The 10,248-nt window shown below is 35.6% G+C and overlaps 1 protein-coding gene across 1 annotated transcript in view; it reads right to left on the bottom strand.

Moving 5' to 3' along the window:
- Positions 1–2,175: 2,175 nt before the first annotated feature.
- The window catches only part of LOC137624394 (uncharacterized), a 70,593-nt gene continuing 62,520 nt past the window's right edge, over positions 2,176–10,248 (bottom strand). Inside the window, exons 3-5 of the mRNA XM_068355131.1 lie at positions 7,884–8,708; positions 5,540–5,768; positions 2,176–4,200 (exon numbers count right to left, since the gene is read on the bottom strand). Coding sequence (XP_068211232.1) covers positions 3,912–4,200; positions 5,540–5,768; positions 7,884–8,708 — 1,343 coding nt within the window. The 3' untranslated portion in view covers positions 2,176–3,911. The remainder of the gene's footprint in view (positions 4,201–5,539; positions 5,769–7,883; positions 8,709–10,248) is intronic.

Genomic DNA, 10,248 nt, shown 5'->3' with positions numbered 1-10,248 from the left:
AACTCAAAGGTAAGAAGTGATTTTCAAATTCCGGATCTAATCAGCAACAGCAATGAATTTTTAAACAACGATAAACTGATTAGTAAGTACTACAAGCACTACGAGACACCCTTACGCCAAACAACTGTCAAAATCATAACCTTTCAGAGTTCTAGAATGAAGCGGAAGAAAATAAACGGTTTTGATTTTAGTTGGTTTTTATTGTCTTTTCCCTGAGAATTTATCAAAATTTATATCAATAAGCAATCATTATATTTTGAGTAAAGAAATGTGTAACTAATCTTCTGGGAAGGAAAGGGGAGCAGACTTTACCAGAAAAAAATGGGCAATTGGAAATAAGTAAAAGAAAAGTTATATAGAATAAGACAAGTAAATGGCCCCGTTAAACTCCACCTTATAAAAATCTATCAAGAACCATCTAAAATACAAAAAAAAAAATACAAAAAAATAACACTCGTGAGACAATACGTAAAAAAATGTTTGGTTCTCTTCTACAAACATAACTAAATACACTGCATATTGGTCTATCAGAATATATTAATAAACTTCTCTTTACAAGGAACCACCTTGGCTTGGAACATGTACAAAATAGATGGTACCTTAAAAAATATTCTATGGAGAAAAATATACACACAATCACTGTCTAAAGTGAATCACAAAATTTGTGGTGACCAAAAACACACCATATGTCACCCTCCGTCAAAACGGGCGGGAAATGGGAAAATCGAAGGCACATTGTTGCCATGCTTCTTTTCATATTTATCTTTTTCACATTTCATCTTTACATCAAATTCACATTTTCACTAATTCGTAGCACTACATCGCTTTCAAAGCTCAATTACAAATAACAATGCTTGATAAATCGATAATTAGGTACAAAAATCAAATCGAGTTACCATGAATTTCATATCAGACAATCATAAATTAACCACGAAAAGAAAACTAACAGATTGGCAAATGTAAAATAATCACTTCTTGAGAAAGAAGAACCAAAGACCATTTGTCTATTAACACTTGTTTACTGATAGACATGAAATAAATAAAACTTTCATTAAAGAAAAACAACTATATTTTCCATATTTTGCCTTAAAAATACGCTTTCCGGGTCACTTTCTCAACACCTGCAATTATCTACAGTACAGATCCAAGTTCATTAGTTATTTTAGGTTCTAGTGTATATTCTGTTATTAGATTAGGATATAGGTAGGGATATCATACTCTTTATATATACATATATATATATATATATATATATATATATATATATATATATATATATATATATATATATATATATATATCAGACCCTGTACTTTCAAAGGCACTCACAAAGGCAAAGAAATACATCACATTCTCTCTAAATGACGGTCTTCTCGGAAGGCACTATACTTTGTACTTCGACTTATGTTGGTAGAATTGTTAACACTTACATTGTTTTAATAGTCACCATCATCATTGAAATGAGCTTTACTATTGTGTTATTCTATCAACTATAGCCACAAAATTATGTGGGATATATATATATATATATATATATGTATATATATATATATATATATATATATATATATATACATATATATATATATATATATATGTATATATATATATATATTTATATATCATGAGTGTGTGATTTATATACAAATGCATATACATATATATATATATATATATATATATATATATATCATGTTTGTGTAATTTATATACATATGCATTACATATATATATACTGTAAATATATATATATATATATATATATATATGTATGTATATATATATATATATATATATATATATATATATATATATATATATATATATATCAAACATATATGCATGTTCACATATAGTATAAGATACAGTTTATATTTCACATACACGTTTTGCAAAGAATAACATATAAGCAAATGTTGGAACAAGCAAATGTAAAACACGTGTATATATTTACACACACAAATATGTACCACTTATGCACAAATTCTCAATGCAGAATGACAGCATATCTTATAACTTTATAACATAAAATAGCATTAATCGTGTTCCTAAGAAGACATTTTGTTTGGAGTGTCTTTTTATCACAATGATACACTGTTATATATATATATATATATATATATATATATATATATATATATATATATATATATATATATATATACAATGGAAGTCGTCACCATGAAAATTATTGTGACAAAAATAAAAATTATTTGCTAAAGACATTACTGACCTGGTTTTATTGCCTACGTGCAGTATTATTAACTAATTCTTCAACAATATTTATGAAAAATAGACAAAGACAGTATGCAACAATTATTAACATCTTTCTCTTTATTTACAAATATATTTAATGTTGTTCAGGTGGGGTAAACTGCTCACTACCTGGCTATAAAAATATCTATGTGTTCTACATTGTGGTTTCCAAAGTCAGCGTCATAAGACCAGTGTATAGCTTCGTTCAGAGACTGCCAATAAAAACATGTTTAATTAAAACTGCTAATATTTAAAATTCTCGAAGTCCAGCCATCTTCAATTTTTTTTTCTACGTGATGCAACACCTTGACGTTTTTAGTTGTACAGTTGGCCGCAGGAATCCCTGCCACACTTCGCTCTCAGGAAGAGCGCCGTCTCAGCATTGCTGATCTGAGAGTACCTGTATGTAACCCTGCTGACCGCTCATGGATTTGTTTGGTTACTTGCCGCACAGTAAGGGTGTGGCAGGGTGCACTTCCTCAGAGCGTTGTGTGCCGGGAATTCCTGTGTCCAAAGGATGCCTGAAAACTTTAAATCATTCATTCATTCATCCTGTGTCCAACTGTACATTTATCTAACAGACCTTACCAACGTTATTTCGGGCAATAGGATTCACTTGGCCAAAAGCCCTCGTTCATCTCTCCATCACTTGCTTTTCACTTGTTTTTGAATAATTTTTTGTCTTCTGTTTTCATGTTGCTGTCAAACGCATTTCCTACAAAAGGAAAATTACAACCTTGCATAGGGCAGTAGACACACAACAATTCGTAATGCATCACCATTTTCACAGCTATGATTATTAAATCTTCCTCTGTTCTAGTAATGATAAAACTACCCTTCACACTTAAATATAACCAGGGCTTATTTCAGCTAAAGTCTTTCCTTATAACACTGTAAGAAGTCTTTGGTGCGCTGGCCTGGCTCCATACACTTCACAAATCTCTCCTTTTCTCCCTTATAATGTTTATACAGAAGAGCATTTTATAAAAATACTCCTAATGTCAAAGCAATAAGATTTTATACATAGATATGACGTTTTGCTGTGAATAGAGGAGAAATTGAAATGTTCATAGGATAAAAATACATCTTTAAGATAACGTAATAACAGAAGCCTCTTACAAAATTACACGGTGAATTCCAGCAACTTAAAGTCTACTACTTACAAAAATCTTGGAAGCGAAAGGTGTAACTTTTTTCTTTCTTTCTTAATTGTTTCCTGAGAATTGGTTCATTATTCACATAAACACTATAAGAAAAAATTCTGTTTTTCTTAACAAAGTAATCAACCATCCAATAACAGATCTCTGTAAGAATCAGCATAAACAAAACTTTAATTAGAAAATAATTTAAATATACCTAAAACTAAAAAACCTAGAGGTCTAAGATCAAAAAGATGTGTATTTTTTTAGATCTGTGAGATCTTTGTTAAGGAAACGTCATCAAAGAAACGGAAGATGTAATTTCATCAAAATAATCGAATTAAGCTGATACATCAAGTCCTAAAAATCAGGACGAATAAAAAAAATTTAGACGCCTTTAGAAATTACGTAGAGCGATAGTCTTTTCTAAAATGTGCACCTCCTTTTCTGTATTTCCACGTCTGAAAAATATTTGAAAATCGTAAATCATAACAAGTTCTCGACATTGTCACAACCTTATGAATGTTCATAGTAGAGTTCTCTGACGTCAGCGAGCGCTGACAGAAGACTAGAGGTGTTACTGTCGCCCCGACTGCTTTCCGAAGGAGGACAAACAGCATCCACGGACTTCCCTTCCGATCCACTGCCTGCCGAAGAATCCTCCGGCTCCTCCTTAACGAGGGCAGTGAAAGATGAATTTTGATACTGATGACTGTTTGGTCCTCCTGGGGATGCACCGCTTGTTACTACGCCGTTGGCTGAAGATCCTGATCCTGATCCTCCACCTCCTCCTACTTGGAGATACCTGACGGGGGAACCAAAAATAAAGGGGTGAATACAGTTTGTTGGGACATGTGTACACTTCATTACTTGTCAAATCGATTTTCTTTATGGGAGAAATGGTTGTTTATATTGGTCTGAAAAAAGATATGAAGATAGTTTACGATTTGTGAAATAGGATTTAGTGTTACATTGCCAAGAGTGAAGCCGGTTGGTAAGTAAACACAGGGGCTGAGACTTAGTTTTAGGATAAGCTAAGAATACAGAAGTGTAAGGGGGCAAGTAGGCTGGATTAGGTGGTGTTTCTGTGGGTTTTTTTTATTCTTTTAAAATGAGGTTTTCAGTGAAAGTTTTGTTATTGACACCCGGTCTGTCTCAGCCAACTACAAAGGCTCCCAATAATAACTCATAATAAGCAACAGTTTAACAATATAAAAAAAAAAGGTTTTATATTGATGAACAAGCTGTTCTATTACACCTCTTTTCACCATGACTGAAAAGGGGGGGGGGGGGGGGGGCATGGAAATGAGTGGGGCTTAGCCACGAAGGAAGTAATAGACCTTCCTGTATGAAGTTAGATCTTCAGAGATAGCAGTTAGAAAGTCTTCCAAAGTCGGTTTACCAATGAAGCTAATTTGGAAATTTAGCTTTTTCTATAATATAAACTGTTATAGAAATGAAATTAATTGAATCAAAAAGTTTGGAAATATTACAGATAATTTAAGATATCACAAAAGTATCATGAGTTGATAAGACTACTGGAGATGCCCATATAACAGTAAAGTAGAAGTCTAACTAAGTTGATCGTCTACTAATCTATTTAGCATTATAACAGGAAGAAATACCATCTGTCCTAGAGAGAGAGAGAGAGAGAGAGAGAGAGATAGGTTGAATCTATTCAACTTTATGCACAAACATTTTCACTGCTTTTACTATAATTGACTTGACAAGATAAAGAAGAGGAGTTGGAAATGAAATGGCGAAGACTAAAATAGAAAGATAATTATAAAAGAAAAAGATAATAATAACATTTCTTTTAACCGAAATAAGGCAGAAGAAAATTAAAAGTAAGAAAATGATGACGGAAAAAAAAGAACCACAAATATAAAAAGAAACAAAGGAAAAAGACGAAGAGCAAGAAAGAGGAGGAAGACTGGACTGGACCTGAATTACAAACTGATACAAAATGAGAAACCAAGAATGTTAAGGAAGAAAGCTGTTATGAACTTGAAAAGGAGAGAAACCCCAGAATAAAAGGAGAAGCAAGAAGAGACAATAAAACCCCAGAAACAAATAGACGCACTAGAAAGGACAAGGGCGGTTGTCTGGCCGCTGCTCTTGACCCAAATCCCTGTTCCATTTACCTGCCGTTGACCGGAGGAGTGTACGTGAAGTTCGGGTTGACAACGGCCGAAGGGCGCTCGGGTCCCTTCAGGTATCGGTCGAATTCCGATCGATCGACGTCGTCGAACACTTCCGCCTCCCCTCCTGCACCTCCTCCCATGGATTCGCTGGGCTGGACGCCCACGCCGCCTTCGTTGCTGGAAGCACCCACGCTCGCCCCTCCGTCAGCACTCACCTCGCTTCTTGGACCTACGTCAGGAGGAAGAGGATGCGATTATTAATTTGGGGTGATGGATGATATTACTAACATTACTAGTAGTAGTAATAGTATTATTATTAGTAGTAGTAGTAGTAGTAGTAGTAGTCAGGATGCCAGAAAACCTCAAATCAATCAATTCGTTGTAGTAGTAATGTATCATTACACTTACAATAATTATAAGGAAGAATGGGAAAGGCTGACCAGTTACAGTTTCATAGCACTGTCAGTAATTGACTTTATAAAAAGCTACTACTACTACTACTACTACTACTGATAATAACAATAATCACTATCATTGCTATTTTAGGGAAGGAATGCAGGATCCTTTAACAAGAAAACCAAGAGCCAAAAGGTTTATTCTGTCGCCTTTCTGAACTTACAAATCTATGATTAAAAGTTTTCACTAAATATTGCTAAGCAAAATTCTGGGCCTCTGATTTGAGCCCAGGGACCATGGTTCAAAATGGCTTGACCCTAAGAAGGATTCCACATAGGTTATGTCATTTCCGAGTCAGGAATGTTAAATAGCCTGTCCCATTTACATTAGCTTATTCAACTCCCCTTTAAAATGGGATGACTCCCATCGTTATTCCTACATAAAGGGGTCGGTTGCTTGATGCACCCTCTCCAATCACTTTTATCAAAAGTATCCTCTTCCACAAAACCAAATTAAATCATCTATGAGCAGATTCTTTTAGGCAAGTTCGGGTGAAATTGAGTCTAGGGTTCTCGAAAATCGAAAATCCTTAAGGTTTGTTTATATGGATACAAACGATGGGAAAACTTCGATCTAAAATGCTCAACTGCTTTCAACCCAGAGGAGCTACAAAGAACCAGTGAATGTGGTCTCACAGTAAATAATATTTTTGAAGGAAATAACGAAAAAGGACGGCCTTGGGTGAAAGCGAGTGAGAGTTCTCCTGGCGGAAATTTTGTCACACTTTCACATTTATCTTTTACACTCCAGAATCTCAGCATTAAATTCCACTAAGCATTCTTAGGTAAAGGGAATTCAAGTTTGTTTACGAGGTACATCCTTCTCCTAGAAGAAATTATCTAAGAAATTGAGAATTTTGGGTGAAATAACTTTAAACTCTTGTTCATCAGAACTAACGCACGGGAAATAAGAAATTTAGGTGAAATCTCCCTTATATAAAACAAAGTCATCTTCAAACAAAAGCAACCGATTCTGGATTTGGCAAGAATAAGAATGAAAATTCTTACTTAAATATGAAGTAAACATGCTGATAAAGAAAATAACGAGAATAGGGCTAACGAATTTGTTAGATCAATAGGCCTATGTTATCAACGGCAAGTAGGACAGAGATACGTCAGATTAAACCATTGACCCATGGGCCAATGTGGAGTCACAAAAGGGGTCCAAAGTATTGCAAGACCAGCTAGGAGAAATATTTTATCATCTCACCTATATAATAAAGAGCAAGTGTCTGACTATGTGTATATGTATATATACTGCATATATATATATATATATATATATGTGTGTGTGTGTGTGTGTATGTATATGTATACATATATATATATATATATATACATATATATATATATATATATATGTATATATATGTGCATATATATACAAATATATATGTATATATACATATATGTATATATATGTATGTATATATATATATGTATATATATGTACAGTATATATAAATAATATATATATATATATGTGTATATGTGTGTATGTATATATATATATATATATATAATATAGTGTATATATATAATGTTTATATACATATATGTACATATATATATATATATATATATATATATATATATATATATATATATATTTCTGGTTAGGCTTAGTGTCATTGCCAGACGTATAACTACTTGGTTTCATTCCGTCCCTGAGGTATGGGGGAGGGAAAGTAGTCATACCCTGGTGAGATGGGTACACATGAAAACCACAATCTTACACAAAATACCGAAACTATCGTCTTGTAGTTAGGAAAGGGGGAGGAGGTAGGAAGGGTTGAATCTGTGTGCGTGTGCATATCTATCTTAATAATTAGTCGTCACTTTTGACGGGTCGTGTACACTAGTATACCAATAAGAGACAAACCACTTACTACTAAATGCAGGATGTGTGAAAGCAGGATGATGCTGGTGATGGTCGCTGCTGTAGCCCTGAGGGTCGTAGTGGTGGGGATAGTAGCCGTCAGACCCAGCCGAATAGTCTGGATAGTCGTATCTGTACACTTGTCCTGGATAGTTGAAATTTGGGTAGCCAGGATGATGCGAAAAATAGTGCTGCGACAACTTGGTGTTGTTGAGGCCAGATGATTGGTTTGGTCCTTCCATCTGCTGTTGGGGATGAGGAAGGGGGAGGTGTTGTTGAGGATGCTGGTGCTGGTGCTGATGTTGGTGATGGAGGTTAGTGTTGGAGGAAGTGTGGAGGTGGTCGTGGTCATGTGGAGAGGCCTCTGGTGGAGTAGGCAAGGCAGCCAAGGTGCAGGGAGGAATGACAGGGGCCACTTGGGGAGGAGGAGGAGGGGGCCATGCAGGTTCCGGGGAGCATGTGGGGGAGGCGTCTGGGGTGTGGAGGGCCAAGACCTGGTTTTGGAAAGATGGCGGGGGCACAGGAGAACCATTAAGCTCGCCCGAATTCAAAGGTCTCGTCAGGGTCGCCTGTAAGAAGCCTCCTGGTAAGGCCGGGCTGTCTTTCCTGGTTTGGGACGAAGGAGTTGTGGTGCCCGTCGTGTTGGAAACGGGCGAAGAAGCTGAAGGAGGACCAGGGGGGCCCTGACCTCCTGGCTTCTTGGGCGGCTGTTGCTTTCGCCGACGAGGTCTGTATTTGTAGTCGGGATGATCTGCCATGTGCTTCAGACGAAGCCGTTCGGCTTCTTCTACGAAGGGGCGACGCTCCGTTGGTGTCAGAGCCCGCCATTTCTTTCCTGGAAAGACAAAAAGATCGTTGTTACAGGAATTCTATAAATTTATTTTACTTTTTTCAAATTACGCATTAGTGTCTAAAACAAGAAAACTACCTAAAATGTTTCTGAAGCATTTCAATAATCCCTATTTGAATAAAGGTTTATCCCTGTATATAAGGTCTCTCTCTCTCTCTTTTCTTAACTGGTATTATTTTCAATTAGTATTCCTTACTGTGTGCATTTTTATACTTGTATTAATATAAACACATATAAAATACATAGATTTATACACACATATGTACATATACATTATATTAACGACAAATCACTGGAACGTGCGATGTCTCAAGATGAAAGCAGGCCGGGAGGAAAGGGAAACGAAGTATTGACCAAGCACATTTGTGTTTTTATTACACCTCCTCAAGACATATATATATAAATATATATATATATATATATATAAGTATGTATATATATATATATATATATAAGTATGTATATATATATATATATATATATAGTATGTATATATATATATATATATATGTATATATATATATATATATATATAATATGTGTTTGTTACCGCGTATATTATACGCGTGTTCATGCGTGTTTTACTATACCTAAACTACTGAGAATCTGATTTCCATCCACAATACAAACTTAAAACAAATATCTCTGTCCATTTCCCCAGACCGCAAGAACTCCAGAAAAAATCTCCAGTAGGATATCTCCCAGCCGAGCCCTCTTCATCACCGATAGATAAGAATGACCTCAAAATACCCACAGAAATACCCGAGAAATAGCTTCTATTTGTGAGCATGATAATGGACTTAAGTGTAACCACACTCCTGTCCGTTACTGAGGAAGGGGCCTGAGAAGCAGATGTGACCCATGATGGAAAAAAATAGGGTCTACTTCCCATAGGCCTTCTTTCGCCAGCGACTCTTCCGAGATCTCAAGTGGACTCTACAACATATCTTGATAGCGTACGTGAAAGTAGACCCGACATCCGTCAGGCTGGACGTTAGATGATGAGGAAGGGAGAGGGAAAGACAAAGACATCCATTCTCTCTCTCTCTCTCTCTCTCTCTCTCTCTCTCTCTCTCTCTCTTTCTCTCTCTCTCTCTCTCTCTGGAAGACTTCTCAGGGTGATGTAAGGTATGAGGTATTACAATTATTTAGTTCCATAGCTTTTGATGGGGGTAGAAACCTTAAAAAAAATCACAAAAACTCTAGGGATGTTATCAGCCCCACCAACATCCTAGTATGTCACAAGATACAGAAATATTCAACAGCTTTAGTTATCTACTGGTGGTTACCCATCCGAACATGTCAAGACCTATTATGGTTCTTACATTTTATCGAACAAAGAGTGATTAAACTGGATTCCTAATGTGCGTGTCATGCCCAAACCTGAACGAGGAATGGAAAAAGTAGTTGGTATGGGCAGACCGGGTGTAACATTTCAAAAGTTTTGACTGAAAACCCACATCTTAAAAGGGAAGCAAACTCAAGAACACCATCTAACTCAACCTAGGAGCCGTGTCCTTAACTT

Source organism: Palaemon carinicauda, chromosome 31, assembly GCF_036898095.1.
Source record: "Palaemon carinicauda isolate YSFRI2023 chromosome 31, ASM3689809v2, whole genome shotgun sequence".
Classification (NCBI taxonomy): Eukaryota; Metazoa; Arthropoda; class Malacostraca; order Decapoda; family Palaemonidae; genus Palaemon; species Palaemon carinicauda.
The sequence above is the reverse complement of the archived record's forward strand: the minus strand, read 5'-3'. Positions and strand labels throughout refer to the sequence as shown.